Here is a 17,629-nt window from a genome sequence, read left to right as displayed (position 1 = left end):
ACTATTATTACTGCCGTTATTTCACTTGTCACTTTGCTGTAGCATTCCAGTAACAATGAATTATTGCCTGAAAGCAGGCTACCTTGATTGAATTACTAGGGAGGATATGGGAGAAAAGAGCCTTGGAAAAATATGACAAACTTTAACCCTTTCCTGAGAATTTTGCAACTGCTGCCTGCTCCCCCAAAGCCGTTTTAAGCAACAAACTGCAATCTACAACCAGAGCAGTTTTCCAATCAATTCAGTATCCCGAAGGCTTGTCACCTGAGGTTACTACAGGCCTACTACACAAAGCAAAATATTTCTCCATCTCAGTACAGTGGCTAGTTAGATTCTGGGATCCAATTTACCTGAAAATCCCCTCCCCCTGCCACATACGTACGTACATACATACATACATACATACATACATACTTATTCGATTTATATACTGCCACTTGCTGTAGCCTTGCGGCGGTTTACACATAAAATTCTAAAACAATAAAACCCCAATAAAATACCCATTAAAATAACAATGAGGATGGTGACCATACTCTCTTGTAATCCCTCCTTGTGCAGGGTGGGGCACTCGATAAAATCTAATGTAATGAGAGCCGGGGCCGAGATGAATTTGGGAACCAGTTGGAAAATCCCTCCCCCGGGACTCTGCCCGTGTGCCTGGCGGAAGAGCTCTGTCTTGCAGGCCCTGCGGAAAGCTGGTAACTCTGGCAGGGCCCTTAGCTCTTCCGGGAGCTCATTCTACCAGGTTGGGGCCAGGACCGAAAAGGCTCTGGCCCTGGTCGAGGCCAGGCGTACGTCCCGGGGGCCCGGGACAACCAGTAAATTCATACCCGCAGAGCGAAGAGCCCTGCAGGGGGCATAAGCAAGCAAGCGGTCCCACAGGTAGGCAGGACCCAGGCTGCGTATGGCCTTAAAGGTTAATACCAATACCTTGAACCTTACCCGGAAACAGACAGGTAACCAGTGCAGTTGACGAAGCACTGGCTGGATATGGGCCCTCCAAGATGTCCCAGTGAGGACCCTTGCAGCCACATTTTGTACCAGCTGTAACTTCTGGATCAAAGACAAGGAAACAGACAGGTAACCAGTGCAGTTGACGAAGCACTGGCTGGATATGGGCCCTCCAAGATGTCCCAGTGAGGACCCTTGCAGCCACATTTTGTACCAGCTGTAACTTCTGGATCAAAGACAAGGGTAGGCCGGTGTAGAGCGAGTTACAGTAGTCTAATCTGGAAGTGACCGTTGCATGGATTGCAGTGGCCAGGTGTTCTGAGGACAGGTACGGTGCTAGTAGCCAGGCTTGGCGAAGGTGGAAAAAAGCCGTCCTGGCTACTTTTGTGACCTGAGCCTCCACTGGAAGGGAGGCATCAAAAGTCACCCCCAAATTCCTGGCAACCAGTGCAGGTGTTAATTGCACCCCATCCAGGCATGGAAGGCTTGCTTCCTGGTCCTGCCCTCTTCTCCCTAGCCACAGGACCTCTGTCTTGGAGAGGTTGAATTTCAGACAACTCTGCCTGAGCCATCCAGCCACCGCTTCCAAACAACTGGCAAATGTATCTGGGGGGGGGGGGCGTCCGTCCGTCCATTAGGGGGTAAAGCTGGGTGTCACCTGCATATTGGTGACATCCCAGCCCGTAGCCCCGGACCAGCTGGGTTAGAGGGCGCATATATTATACTGGATGTGGCTAAGAGTTATTTCATTAGTTCTGCTAGCTGCCCAAAACCATTGAAAAGATGGGGTAGACTTTTTTTTCCATCTAGAAACAAGTATCTATTTGGGTTCAATTCAGAGTGGTACAGAACGGGTGTACCTCATAAACTGGAAAAGTGGACTGTTATATTTCCCAATCCAGTTGATGAAAAAATATGTTTCTGAACACTGTGGGTTAGCTCTCAATTTTTTAATTAAACTTCACAGGTCTTCTGTGAGTCAACTTGGTGTAGTGGTTAAGAGCTGTCGCCTCTAATCTGCAGGACTGGGTTTCATTCCCCATTTCTCCACATGCAGCCATCTGGGTGACCTTAGATCACGGCGTCTGTTGTGGGAAGAGGAAAGGTAGGTAATTGTAAGCCACCTTGAGACATCTTTGTGTGGTAAAAACTGGGGTACAAAAACCCAGCTTTCTTCTTCTTCTGCAAAAGATTTTTTAGTAAGTTCTTTTATTTCCTGTGATTTTGTCACAACTTCACACCAACACACCTTGCACATGTTCAAGTATTGATGTCAGAAACACCCTTCTCCTTGTAGTGTAAGAGAGAATACAATGTGTGGGCTGGAATGAGACCTCAGATTCACGGTTTCCCTAGCAAGAAGGGGAAAAGACCGTAGGAACCTACAAGTCATAATGATGTGGCTTAATGTCCTGAGTTCAAATTTTATATTTTAAAGTTATCATGGCAATTGATATAAACACAAATTTATCCACATACAATGGATGCCATTTTTCCTTTGGAGAAGGCAGCTATAAAATGTGAGCTCAAAAACACCCACGACATTTCCTTTTAAAAAACAGGTTAAAAATGGAAGCCTTCACAACCTGTCAAAATCTGAAACACACATAAATAAAAATGCTATGAGAGAAGAATTCCAGTGCAAAATTGATTTGCTATCAGAAAACATGAACGCTTCACTGATCTCTGGCGAATTAGAATATGTTGATGGTAAAGATGGAGAAATAGAACCTGTACCAAATAGCAGATTCAAAGAACAAAATTACAAATTGAGCTGTTTCATCAATGGCTCATCAAAAAGCCTTCAAACCTAAATGGCGCCACACAAACAGAAAACATTTAATTAAACTCCATTCAAAGCAGTCCTCCTCTACAGAAATACACTTATTTACTCTGCAGGTTGTTTGCGAAGAGCTAAGATTTGTACAGAGACTTTAAACATCTATGCACTCCTCAACTTTTCAAAATTATCTGTATACAAGTTCAAAATTGAAGAAAGTAGTTTTCACTTTTGTTTTGTAGGTCCCTCAAATATTTGTTTCTAATTGAAAAGTGCTCCCCAGACCCCCCCAAAAAACCTTAGGAACTTCCAATGTGCTAGCATATGAATCAGTCAATAAGACCACTTTCAGTAATACAATAGGAGAAATATCTTTGTGCTAAGGAATACCAGAAATCATGAACAAGAAGTGCTATTTTTTGTCTCCTCAATGGAAGATCCCAAAACTGCTCAATCAGTGTTTCACTTCAAAGTCCATAATGAACTTAGAAGCCCATTGAACTTAGACCTCTACCTCTTGATTCTCCCAAAAAAATTGGGACATAATGCTAGATCCAGGAGACCCTTGGCCTAAGGCAACCTGGGCTCTTCCCATTTTATACTGCTTTGTTCTCAGCTGCCAATTTTCCTTTCTTGGAATGGAGCCTTGGAAATTACTTCCCCCCAACAACCCTTTCTAGACCACAGAAACCAAGAAAATGATTTTTAAAGTTATTTTTAAGTATACTTATACGTATACTTATACTAACACACAACATGCCACAGAATGATTGCTGCAGGATACTGACTTATGCACCAGCAAGTGTAGGCAAGAATGCAACCCACAAGGCCTTGCAAATTAACAGGCCTAAGTGTAGAGCTAGCTGGGAAAATAAAACTGCTCTCTAAACCAGAAGTTCTAGGCTAAGACCACAGTGGAGCTGTTGATCTCCCCTGAATATCTAATAGTTTTGCTCTGTACTGCACTTTCAATCAATTTGCCTGTTTGCTGGCCCATAGTTTGCAAAGTCACCTTTATAGACTGAACAATCTTCACACTACCTACAATCTGCAACTGTGACACACAGAGGCTGATTTTACTGTGAGGTTAAGTACCACTATTAACTATTCTTCCATTATATTTGGTTTCCTTCACAGATAAGCCAGTTTTCTTCTTCACTAAACTTTTCATATACGCCAGCAGGCTTCGGTTCAATTAGAGGAGCTGCATCTGTATGAATCAACAGGGCTTCGTGGCATTTTTGTTACAATAATATAAAAAGCACTTAAGCTTTACAGTTAACAGCAATGTAAGGAAGCACACAATGCTAAAGGGATGGACAAGATGACAAAGCCCATAGTCTTTTCCTAATTCTGTACTTTAAAAACAACATCTTATGTAGGGTACTCCTGAGCCAAAAGAAGGATAAACTATTAGCTGCTTCTAAAGATAACACAATAAAATGTGTGGCATTCTGACAGAAAGGTGTTTTGGGAAGTAGTAGCACAATGGCAGTAATGATTAGAGGCCATCAGAGCATGTTGCCTCTACAAAGATGGTTGAACTTCAGTAACTTCCGAAAATTGGACATGGAAGATGTGCAGACCCCTGCTAATGAGCGTCTTAATGAAATCTCCGTCTTGTGTTGCTTGGCAGCACTCAGATCAACTTAAGCATCTGGGCCACATTTCCAAGAAGTAAAGTACTTGAGTCAGGGATTTCTGGAGGCAGCTTCCCCCTCACCTTTATTAATTCCTGTTAACATGTAAGCATGAACAAAGTGTATATAAGCAACCTCGGATATGCCTGCTTCCAGATTAGTTAGCATTAGCTCTGTGCTTACATGTATGGTATGCAGGAGACACAAAGATTCAAAGGAAGAAGAGATCAGTGGAATCTCAAGCTCTGTATAATTAACAGGTAACTGCACCCCCTCCCCCAGTTTCCCGTTCAAATACACAAGGGATTTTACTGACGGAGAAAACATGTCATAGCAGCCATGCAGTGTGTGCAGACAACAGTGATGTTCCAAGACCATGTTTCCAGTCCTTGTGGAGCGACTGCACTGAGAATCCTATGTCCCCTATGGTCCATATTGCTCATGATGTTACAAGGCAGGGGGAGAGTGGATTGGCATTTGGTTGCAGCTCTCTCACAAACTCCTCTTCCCATCAGCTGTATCCATTGGCCAATAAATTATTTAATGAGGCTAACCTGACGCATCTGCGCAGGAGGACTGAAGGCACTCAAGCCATAACTGGGCAGAGAGAAGCCAACGTCAAACATTACTTATCTTGCATTCTGGAAAGGCATGAAATCACTCCATGGGACAAAATACACAGATTTCATTCTTTGTCCTACGCAGAATACTTACAAGACATTCATAAGTCTGAAGCAATGTTACACATCCCCAAGGCTGGATTAGCCCTTTTCAGTTGAGGCAAGGTGACCGCCAGTTATGCTTCCCTATACATTTTTCTCAACCATCCATGTACAAAACAAGGCCAGCAAAAGTTACTGCCTATTCTAAGCAGGGCATTTCCTAGCTTGCATGTATGATAACATACTTCTACCCTTGGTACTTTCCTTGTACTAATGCATTTCATGTCTGAAAACCTAAGTGCACCAATGAAGATGATGTATGCAGTAATGTGATACAGGCACAAATCATCCGAGTCAATTCATTGCCAGAGGTCATATATAAGCACTCTTATAAAGTATTCTGCTGCTCGGCCATCTGCCATGTACTCATTTCCTGAAGTCTGGCTGCTGTCCTTGTCTGAGCTCCTCAGACTTTTCTTTTTAATATATGAACTGATCATGTCTGCGACTGTCTTGTAGAAGGGTGAGATCATCAACAAAAACAAGGAATGGAAGAGCACTTCCTTCTACTTGAACCTCTGAGTTTTAAGCTCATCCCTTGAATGGATAGAAATGTTTTTATTAACCTAACAACCCTGCCCCCAAATCTACATAAAGGTAAAGGTAAAGGTATCCCCTGTGCAAGCACCAGGTCATGTCTGACCCTTGGGGTGACGCCCTCTAGCGTTTTCATGGCAGACTCAATGCGGGGTGGTTTGCCAGTGCCTTCCCCAGTCATTACCGTTTACCCCCCAGCAAGCAAGCTGGGTACTCATTTTACCGACCTCGGAAGGATGGAAGGCTGAGTCAACCTTGAGCCGGCTGCTGGGATTGAACTCCCAGCCGCATGGGCAGACAGCTTCAGACAGCATTTCTGCTGCCTTACCAGCTTGCGCCACAAGAGGCTCTTACCAAATCTACATAGCTAACCTTATATCCACCCTTATTTCTGGATACAGGAGACACCATGGTCAATGAAGAAGGACCAGGTGTGGTTTTCCGCCCCCTGCCTACTTCATAACCATCACCTGAAATAAAGAAGAGTTGTTTTTTTCTGTACCAGGAGTCTCAAAGCAGCTTACGATAACCCCTTTCCTCTTCCCTCAACAGACACCCTATGAGGTAGGTAGGGCTGAGATAACTGCTTTGGCTATTATTTGTACAGAGATTTCAGTTGTCCAGAACTTCGTGGGAAATAATAGGAGCCAAACTGTACCAATTCATGTGGAAGCAAGCCTCTTAAAAACATGAGGACTAGTAGTATCACTATTGCTATTGCCACTACCAACTGATAAAGTTTAATACAGAATTAGAAACAGGCATTCTAGATAACCTGGTTGTGGGGCTTACACTACATTTCACACTAGCACCTTGTCTTCACTATTAGCAAAACAGAAGTAGGGTTGGGCGCTTAGGCACCCGAAGTGTCCGGTCACTCCTGACACAGCCAGCGCTGCAGCCGCAGGGGGGGAGGCGCGGGCGTCTGCCGGCGCTCTGATGCCCACACCTCCCCCCCCCCATGGCACAGCGCTGGGAGCGACTGGCTGCTTCAGGCACCAAAGCACCCAACCCTAAATGGAAGCCTAAGAATTGTTATCAACCTTTTAAGAAGAAGAGTTGGTTTTTATACCCCACTTTTCTCTAACCGAAGGAGTCTCAAAGCAGCTTATGATCACCTTCCCTTCCTCTCCCCACAACAGGCACCCTGTGCGATAGGTGGGGCTGAGCTAATTGCTTTGGCTATTATTTGTATAGAAATTTCTTCATTCAACATTAGGTGGGCATCCCTGAAGCATACTGAAAGTAATGCCTAACTGAGGGCAGGAAGTGTCAACCGCAAATATACTTTTAAGAAGGGCAAAAGAAAAGCATTCTGATAAATGAAAACTCCAAGAGTGTAGTTCAAGGGCAAATGAAACATGTCCCAGACACACGTACTAGTCTGATTGGTATAAAAGCCACAGAGTATAAAAATAGTATCTGTCTGAAATTAGAGGGAATGATTTAGATAAACAGAATTACTGATTGATGTTGGAACTTAGCCATCATATTGCGTCTGATGTCCTCTCTCCTCTCAGCATCATTCCTTGAATCTTTAATGAACAAAATCAATTAAAATTCTGCCTTATGATCCTGTCTGATCACTGGAGCACAGACCCCTCCTAAACTTCGACTGGAGCTCTGGTATCAGGTTGGAATGTTCAGCGGGCAAACTCCTTGTTCAGCAGGGCTCTTTGCTCCCCCCAAGAGCCACTCTACAGACTAAACTAGGGGCCCATGATCCGATTATGCAATTCTTTTGAACCTCAGAAAGCAGTTGAGGGATTTGGATTGGGACGTCCATATCGGGTCCTCCATGCCATTTATTTGAGCAAAATAATCTCTACTGAACAGCAATTATCCCAGTTGTTAGTTGTAAAGTCGTGTCTGACCTATCATGACCCCATGGACAATGATCCTCCAGGCCTTCCTGTCCTCTATCATTCCTCGAAGTCCATTTAAGTTTGCACCGACTGCTTCAGTGACTCCATCCAGCCACCTCATTCTCTGTCGTCCCCTTCTTCTTTTGCCCTCAATCGCTCCCAGCATTAGGCTCTTCTCCAGGGAGTCCTTCTTACTCATGAGGTGGCCAAAGTATTTGAGTTTCATCTTCAGGATCTGGCCTTCTAAGGAGCAGGCAGGGCTGATCTCCTCTAGGACTGACCGGTTTGTTCACCTTGCAGTCCAAGGGACTTGCAAGAGTCTTCTCCAGCCCAGTTATGGAAAGAAAACTAGTATGAGATGCACCTGTCTTTTTTCCTTACTGAAATGAGTAAGAGCTCAGGGAAGCAGAGAAAGGATCCTGTCTGAGAATGGCGTGGGAAAAAAGGATTAAATTTTCTCTTCCCTCAGCACCAAAGCCCTGATAGAAGTCAGGTACACCCCCTCCTCTTGTAGAGCCTCTTGTGGCGCAGAGTGGTAAGGCAGCAGACATGCAGTCTGAAGTTCTGCCCACGAGGCTGGGAGTTCAATGACTGGGGAAGGCACTGGCAAACCACCCCGTATTGAGTCTGTCATGAAGATGCTGGAGGACGTCAGCCCAAGGGCCAGATATGACCCGGTGCTTGCACAGGGGATACCTTTACCTTACACCCCCTCCTCCATGGCAACTCTTTAAAGCATGGGCCCCCAACATCTGTGATCTGTGGCTGCTATGGCCCTTCCTCTCCTGGGGCCCAAGTGTTTTTAGAAAGTAGGTTGGGCCACCCTTGGCTATGCAGATTAAAACAACGTTGTTTCAGCAGGAGCTGCCACTGCAGGCTCAGTTTTATTCCCTCTCTCCTCTTTCCCGGTGTATTTCACCCCCCTTGTCCCGTGCACAGGGCCTTCCTCGGTGTGTGTCACTATGCCTCCCAGGGCAGCCGTTTTCGGGTCATGCCCATCCCATCCTCCTGTGTCAGAATTTCAAACACATCCACAGGTACAGAAAGTTTGGGGATCCCTGCTGCACAGTTCCAGGCCAGGAGAACCAACATACCCATGCAGTTTAAATTTAAGGTCTTCCCTTCACATTTAGAATAAGAATGGCATTCTCACATCTTGAGAAAGTCACTTCAATGAATACACCGAAAACGAGGTGCCCGGGAGAGTTCATTGTGAGCCTTGCCCTCTCTCCAAACCGATAGTTTTCTATGAGCAGGGAGCATTTGGTTTACGAGGAGACCATTCAAACATGAGACTCCCCAACTACTCCTTAAACACATGTTAAATCACTACCATATACCAGGTGCTTTCTCTAAACATGTAGATTAGATACTAATCCTCTTGAGCTTTGCCAGTTAAGTCCAGGTATAAATTGGGGTGGCAGCAAAGTCTATTTCATAATGGTTATAGATTGTGTTTTGAAAGCCTCCTGCAATAATAAAAAAACATGACATAATCCAAACTGGATTCAAAGATAAGGCCTGCAGCCAGCAGAAAGTGTAACACTGAACCACTATCCAGAAATCAGGAACAAGATAGGTTCAAGATACCAATATCACATTGTGTTATGAAGCTGGTTATAAGACAGAATCTAGTAGCTGGATCTCAAAGCAGTACTTCAATAGGGTTTAATGCATCACCCCCCCCCCCCAAAAAAAAAAAAAAATCAGGCACAAATTTCTACTGATAATTCTGAGAGTGTGTATAGTTGTGTGTCTTCTTCACTCACAGACTTTTATACACCCCTGCATGATCATTCCTCAAGGCAATGATCACTGGACACTGCACTACCTTTGTATATTGATTTCCTCAAGGTAGCTCAGATAGGTATGTCTCTCTCATCACTGTAGGGCGGGACAACTCATGTCCTTGTCAAAAAACCATGTTCTTGCTTTTTTTTATACTTCCCAAAACAGTCTAACATGCAAACACTGAAAAGCAGGGGTAGTCAAACTGCGGCCCTCCAGATGTCCATGGACTACAATTCCCAGGAGCCCCTGCCAGCATTTGCTGACAGGGGCTCCTGGGAATTGTAGTCCATGGACATCTGGAGGGCCGCAGTTTGATTATCCCTGCTGTAAAGACATGAATAATTTCAGCCTCAACAAGCAGCAGGTACCCCTTATTGAAAAGCCCCTGTACTAAGCAATTCCTAGGTAGCGTGCCAACAGAATACTTACCAGGCCGCAAAACCCTGATTTCCAGGAGATTTGAGGTTCTGTCTGCCAGTCGTGTCCAGCTGCTGTTATAGTTCTTCCGCCAGAGCTCTGCCACACACTGGTATTTGCCTGCCTCTGTGTCACTGGCCCTGCTGATGCTGAGGCGTACGTTGTTACTGGACTCTGCTTTCTCAATGGCCGTTCGAGTTCGGAACCCGCTATACTTATCTCCCCACTGAACGCCTCCGTCCCGAGTAAAGGTGACCAGATCGTGAAATTCTGTGCTGCCTGCTGGCTGAAAACGCCACGTCACGGACACTGGGACCCAAGATGGGTAATGTGGTTTGATGATGCACTGCAAATCAAATGACTCGTTATAGGTCACTCCAGGGGTGCGGGAGATGGCTGTAACTGCAAAGCCGGCATCTACCAAAAAGCAAATGGACAGACAGACAAAAAACTAAGATTTTAATAATTGGAGTACATGAGCATGCAGAAAACTCTCAACTCTTGGTCTCATTGACTAAATGTAGACGTTTAAAGTAATCCTGAGTAGTTCCATCCTTCAAATGACTTGAGAAGGGTGTAACTTTGTTTAGGATTTTTTAGCATAGGGGTAAGCAACCCCCCCCCCCCCACAGAAACACACCCCTGTAGAATAGGTTTACACACATCTCATTTTGGGATTCAAGCATTCTGGGGGTGCAGCAGGGGCTCATCAAAATTCTTCTGACCAACCCTGAGATCCTCAGGTGAGTTCAAGTTTTGGCAGATTATAGGTCTACCTAAATTAAAACTTCCTTCGAGCTATCCGATTTTACCTCCAACTTTCCAGCAGACATGCATTCTACAGCATAGAGCAGCGGTGATGGGATGGTGAGGGGGAGGGGAATACTTTCATCTGCCCTGCCCTACAGTCTGCTTGGCCCCACTCTCAATACCCTCCACACTACAGGAACAGTTTCAGGAAAGGAGATGGAACACCTCTTATTTTATAAAGACAGAGTGATGAAGACATTTGCATGGAGAAAACAAGCATCTTAAAAGGCAATAACCTTCTCAGGAATCAGACCAAGATCGCAGAAACCATTTATCCCAATTCTCTTAGATAAACAAACTATGGAATATGACATATTTTGCTCCAGAGACCTTTTGCTTTATGAAAAAAAAGGAAAATTGCAAAAATTATTAAAATGCCATCTGACACCAAACATACTTTCAATGTAAACATTCACCAAACGGTACTACTTGTTAGTTTTCATCCACAAGACTGCCTGACATACAACACATGCAGATACTGCAAAACCATTAATGAGGCTTTCGGGACTGTGTGATAAAGCTTACACATATCATAAAAAACCCATTAATACAATCTCCTAGAATAAAAACATGAAAGTAGCTCAGAATAATTTCCTGGAGCAAACCTTCCATGCAATAGCAAGCCAGAGGACAATTCTTTTTGTTTGACCATGCAAGACAGCATTAAGTTGGTAGCCCTAGGCTGTGTAGCTCACGAAGACAGTACCTCCTGACCTGAAAGGCTATAAGATATTAATTAACAATGCCAGGCAACCAGGACATTAATTGTAGTGAGCAGATTAATTTTTGCCTGCCAGCCTTGCCTCAGAACTGCAACTGAGATCTCTGCACTTTTCCAGCAAGGGGCTCAGGGATTCTAATCATCAAAGGACGTCACCATGGCAGAGCTCTGGCCCATGTAATTACAGCAAAAAACAGGTCAATCTTTGGGATTAAAGCATTTTGGAAATGTGTTTAATGATTATATGGGAGAAGGGGAGGAAACTAGTAGAGGGAGAGGGAAGAACATTCTCCCTCTTTCACTACACTATTAGTAGAAACGATAAACAACGCAATCTTTTTTTCCCCACTCCCCCCCCCCCCCCCCCGACCTTCCAGAGGAACCACTGGGCACGGTCCAGGGCACATTTCAGACCCAGCACCTGAAGACGGAGATTGTAGAAGAGATCTTCATTTTTTCTGTTACAGAATTCAAATGCATGTGTCTTCTCAGGCAGCCCTGACCTTTGACAACTCTCACCTACATTAATTTCCAAAGAACTTTCTGCACTCAAAAATCAGGAATTCACAAGGGCAGCAAATGAATGAAACTGAGGGGTCAAGAGCATTCCTGGCAGGTCTCCATATAGAAAAGATTGCTGCCAAATGATGGCTAAAGGGGCAACCCCCTCTTAGAAATGGAGCTGTCACTCTCCACCCCTTGAAGGATTGCAAAAGTTCTAGAGCTCCCCAGAGTGGAAACTTTCCAACATCTCATTCCACACTTCTTACATCAGCTGACACAGTAAAAATGCTTCTCTCGGGGAATACCTAACAGAACTGAGTAAGAATAATTTAAGAAGGTGCTTGTTTTATTAATGATACTTAACATATTGTTCTCTTTCTCCAACATGCTCAGTGGGGCTTATGTAAAGGTTTGCAGGCACTGTAAAGTTTACAGGCCACAAGAACTTAAATTAAGCAGCATTTCCCAAAAAGTAGAGAGGGGAACCAGGGGCTCTGCTATTTTAGACTTGATTCTCATCAATAGGGAAGAACTGCTAGATGAAGTGGAAGTAGTGGGCACACTTGGTAGCAGTGACTATGTGCTTTTGGAATTTTCAATCGTGGGAAAGAGAAAACTTTTACATAGTCATACATATAGACTGGACTTCAGGAAAGCTGATTTTCACAGACTTAAAGGTATGTTGCGTAGAGTCCCGTGGTCAGAAAGACTTAAAGAGATGGGAGACCAAGACGTATGAAGAAAAGTTGGGAGAGCTTGGTCTGTTTAGCCTAGAGATGAGACAACTGAGAGGGGATCTGATAACCATCTTCAAGTATTTAAAAGGGTGTCATATAGAGGATGGAGCAGAATTGTTCTCTCTTGCTCGAGAGGGACAGACCAGAAAGAATGGGATGAAATTAGTTCAAAAGAAATTCCATCTAAACATCTGGAAGAAGTTCCTGACAGAGCGGTTTCTCAGTGGAACAGGCTTCCTCGGGAGGTGGTGGGTTCTCCATCTTTGGAATTTTTTAAACAGGGGCTAGATTGCCATCTGATGGAGAGGCTGATTCTGTGAAGGCAAAGGGGTGGCAGGTTACAGTAGATGAGCGATTGGGATGTGAGTGTCCTGCATAGTGGAGGGGGTTGGACTAGATGACCTATGAGGTCCCTTCCAACTCTATTATTTTATGATTCTATGTGTCTTTTCCCACACCCTTCTCTGGATGTGTTTTCTGGACTCTGCCTCTATTTCTGTTTCTTACATGTTAGTATAATGGTTCTATTAATTTATTGTCGTCCTTTGACTTCTACATGCCTGTAATGGTTTTACTAATTCTATTGACCCTGCCTCTAGCAGCCATCTGAGCTGGAACTTCAAAAGTTAGGGTAAACACAACCGCTCACTTGCTTCTTGTGCAAACGGTGGTGCTTTACCCCTTAGGAAAACAAGACAATAATTTTTTAATCATGCTTTTATTGCTTGTAGAAGAAGAAGACTTGATTCTTATATGCTGCTTTTCTCTACCTGAAGGAGGCTCAAAGCAGCTTAGTTGCCTTCCCTTTCCTCTCCCCACAACAGACACCCTGTGAGGTAGGTGAGGCTGAGAGAGCCCTGATATTACTGCTTGGTCAGAACAGCTTTATCAGTGCTGTGGCAAGCCCAAGCTCACCCAGCTGGCTGCATGTGGGGGAGAAGCAGGGAATCAAGCCCGGCTTGCCAGATTGCAAGTCAGCACTCCTAACCACTACACCAAGCTGGCTCTCTTGTCCAACATAACAGTTTCCCAACATCCTGGGGAATGGACAAGACCTTTTCTTGGATGTTAGACTGAGTGACTTTACAGTCATGAGATAACAAATGCCAGGCACACCATCATGGCATGCAAAAAGACAAGAAAGACCTTGAGCAGCAGCAGCAGCAGTTCTGTGTTGCCCCTAAGCATCCAAGACAATAAGAGAGGGCATGAGAAGAAAAGTGTGCACAAGAGACACACGTTATTTCCATAGTCACCAAAGTAGTTTTAATTCTTTCTCCAAGACAATAGTTATGTCTAAATGCGTGGAATTAAAGCATTCACAGAAGTTAAAGTATGTGAATATGCTACACATACCAGTGTTCTACATAAGTTTTTAACTCACCCAATGCATTGATGGATACTGCAGAGCCGTTGTGTCGCTCCCCAATCATCTGCCACTCCCCATCCAGCCGCCGTGTCCACTCTGTGACGCGACACTCATAATGGCCTTCATCTGCTTTGAGGCTGCTGAAGATTTCCAGTGTGAAGGATCCAGGCCGTATCTGCTCCATCTGGATCTCACCGTAGCTACTGCGCTCAATGTAAGAGGGGCCTGGATGAAGGGTACCATCCCGATCAAGCTGCACAATGTCACTGCGACGATTTTGTTTGTCAACCAATTGCCAAGTGACAGAAAGACGGTTTTGGGGTCTAAACCCTGTGCGCACATTACAACCAAATCGCAGGCTCTCTCCTTCTAGAACACTGGGAGCATTATTGGTCACCTCCACTGAAATATTGGTCTCTGCAATAGAGAAGAGACAGAGTGTGTGGTTATAGTTAAGGCTGTGCAAAGCAGTTCTCACATGTCTTCATTGGCCATTTCCCCTCACATAATGGTTCCAAAATTTGATCATGCTCTATGGAGAAGGAAAGGCACCTGGTCTGGAAGCAGATGGATATGCCCAGTAAGCAGTTTCCAATTATGGTAGCATCAAGAAGTGCCACAATAGTGGCAGGAGTAACTCACTGGCAATCCAACCCTATAGCATGTTACAATGATCAAAGCCCGCTGAGTCAACAGGCTTAGACTGGAGTAATTCTGCATCAGGCAGCACTGTAGGTGCACCTGTATATGTTGGATCTCAACTCATCCATAATCACTTACTAGAAATATTTAGGAGGAAATGTGTGGAAAACCTTGAACGATGAAATAGATGTGATTCTAGAGAACATCTGCTTCCACTTGCAATACAAGCGGGTTTCCAGAAATTATAGATATGTATTTCAAAGGATACAGAACTTCTGTGACTTATATAGTTGTACCCTTTTCCATTGCTCCAGTCATATATCTATCCCATACAGCCCTCCCGTTTCTGTTGCAGATCTTATCATTCCCGCAACTTAGCAGTTGACTTTTTCACTTTTACGAAAGTGATGTATCAACTTTATTAAATTTGTCATATTGTTTTTCAGAAGAAAATGAAATATATTCCTAACACAGCTACAACTCAAATAAAATTTTTACCACAGTGCTATGCACAGTAATCTAACTTTGGCTTAGCAACTGTTTTCTGACTTGATTTCAGATATAAATCTAGAATATACCAGAATTCAGGCAAGTTATCCTGTCAGTTTCTGGTCAATGGTAGCCCATGCTAATACACCATTTTTATCTTTCCTCCCATCCTGAAACACAAAGGTGGAGGGACTAGGAGTAAGGGCCTTCCTCTGACACGGGTCTTGCGAAATGCCGGGCCCATCAAGAATAAAAATGCTACTCTCTGACTAAAACGCGGTCCTGGCATGCGTGATTGAGGCTTGGATGTGAGAGGACAAAACTGTCACCCTGAAAGAACTGTTTCCGCTTGGTTTCTGAGTCCTGCACCAATCCCAGACAAAGGGCTGGGAGGAGGGAGATTTGTGGAACTGATCCAAGAATCTTTCTCCTTCAGTGCACTCCCCATCCCAATAATCATGAGTATGGAATTTGTGGGTCTAGTGTGGGATGCAGTGGAGAGTTTGACCATGTTTGGTGTATCAACCACCTAACGCACCAACATGCCCAACTTCCTGGAGCTGGTGGCTGAGAGGACCTTGCAGAGTCCTTGCAGAAAAGATTGGCTCCAAGCAGAACTCGAACCTGGCATCTGCCATGACAATACTAGGACTCTCCCGATTTGTTACTTGTCCCACACATCAAGCAGGCCACACCCAGAACTTGATCTTTGGGAAGAGGATATATATTAGCTAATGCAATCCACAAGAGTGCCATGATGAGATCATTTTGCCATAATGGTTCAAACTGATATCTTTCTCGCTCCCTGTATAGGTGGAGAGCAGATTTATGCTCACCCAAGAAGATTGATGGATCCAACAGATTTTCTAGAACGTTCTGTGGGATCCAATCCACTGCGCTCCCCCCCTCCCCTAGCAACTTGGTGGATGTGCTGGTGGAAGACAAAGCTTCAAGAACATCTCATAAGATGTTTTTGAATGCTTATGAGATGACAATGTCACCAAAAGGATTACTTTGCGGCCTCTATTGCCTCCCCTAGCTCATGCCCAACACAATTATTCAAAACAATTCAGTCTTTGACACCCTTAGTTACAGGACCAGCTGAAATTATACAACTAGACATCAGTTATGAGGATTTTGCAAGCTTTTTAGCAGAGAAAATCTTGTTGCTCTGCCATGACTTATTTGCTGATCTTGATACAGTTCCCTAACTGGAGGTCTCTTGGCCATCTCAGGGTCCTATTTTGGACTGTTTCCATCTGTTATCCTTGGCCAATGAGGCAGGACTCTGGCAGCTATTTAGTCTACCACGTGCCCCCATGACCTGTATCTCTTATGGCTGGTGAAGGCTGGAAGTGTTGGCAGGTAATCTGATTGAGGTCCCACTCTGGGAGATTTTTAACCTGTCCATAGTTTTGGGGACTTTCCTAAAGAGACTAAGGAGGCCATGGTTAGTCCACTTTTGAAGAAATTGGCCATGGATCCATCTGACCTAGCCAACTACTGCTCAGTGTTGCCATTTCTGGATAAAGTGGTTGAACATGTGGTTGCAGAACAGCTACAGTTTCCTGGATAAAACATCATCTCTGGATCCATTCCAGTCTGGCTTCCAACTCGGGCCTCAGGTGGAGACGGCTCTGGGTCAGCCTCAGAGATTATTTCCAGAGAGATGGATCTAGGTGCCTGGCGCTGTTGTTATTACTAGACACAACAGTGATGTTCAACACTGTTGAACATATTGATAGTGGGTTACTTGCAAAACATCCAGCCAATGTGGGATTCAAGGCGCTGTTTTCTAATGGCTGCAATTTTTTATCCAAGATTGAGGATAGAGGGTGACAGTAGGGGAGAGAACCTTGCAGTAGGTTGCCCTAATATGCAGGGTTAGAAAAGAAACTATTCTCTCTGTGATGTTTAATATTTATATGCACCCCCTTGCCCAGTTGGTTTCGAGTTTGGGGTGACACCCAAGTTTTATCTGTTGATGGAAGGCTATCTGTCCACACTTCCAGGATCTTTAGCCAGTTGTCTGGAAATCATGCTGGATTGTCTCAAACGGAGTCTGCTGAACTTAAATCTGGCTAAAATGGATATCCTCTGGGTGAGCTGGCATGCGCTATGTGAGTCAGTGCAACTACTGGCTCTTGATAGAGAGCTTCAACTACTGACAGCTTCAACTACTATCAGCCTGAGTGTGATCCTGGAAACCTTATTATCCATGGAGGCCCAGGTCATAAATGTTGTCCGCCAGCCTTTTTACTATTTTTGCCGAACGTGACAACTAACACCGTACCTGCTGACATCTGACCACAGTGATCCATGCAACAATCACTTCAACTGCTCCAGAATACGGCTGTACACGTCCTTATTGGGACGCAATGAAGAGCACACATTTGACCTATGCTCTCCGAACTGCACCAGCTTCAGTTTGATAACCGAATCCAGTTTGAGGTTTTGATTCACACAATCAAAACCCTAAATGGTCTGGAACATTTTTATCTGCAGGACTGCCTCTTCTACTATGCCTAGTGAGAAAAGCTTGCTCAAGATCCACAGCCCCAAAGAGATTAAATTGGCCTCAAGAAGGGGCACTGCCTTTTCAGCCCTGGCCCCAGCCTGGTGGAATGCTTTGCCTAGGGAGGTCAGGGCCTACA

General features: G+C 44.5%; 1 protein-coding gene across 9 annotated transcripts in view; it reads right to left on the bottom strand.

Annotated features, from left to right (window-relative positions):
• IGSF3 (immunoglobulin superfamily member 3) overlaps positions 1–17,629 on the bottom strand; it is a 133,580-nt gene that overhangs the window by 24,067 nt on the left and 91,884 nt on the right. For all 9 annotated transcript variants that reach the window (XM_077342289.1, XM_077342288.1, XM_077342294.1 and 6 more), the window contains 2 exons: positions 13,860–14,261; positions 9,716–10,120 (listed from right to left, as the gene is read on the bottom strand). In XM_077342289.1, coding sequence (XP_077198404.1) covers positions 9,716–10,120; positions 13,860–14,261 — 807 coding nt within the window. The remainder of the gene's footprint in view (positions 1–9,715; positions 10,121–13,859; positions 14,262–17,629) is intronic.

Source organism: Paroedura picta, chromosome 6 (assembly GCF_049243985.1).
Source record: "Paroedura picta isolate Pp20150507F chromosome 6, Ppicta_v3.0, whole genome shotgun sequence".
Classification (NCBI taxonomy): Eukaryota; Metazoa; Chordata; class Lepidosauria; order Squamata; family Gekkonidae; genus Paroedura; species Paroedura picta.
The sequence above is the reverse complement of the archived record's forward strand: the minus strand, read 5'-3'. Positions and strand labels throughout refer to the sequence as shown.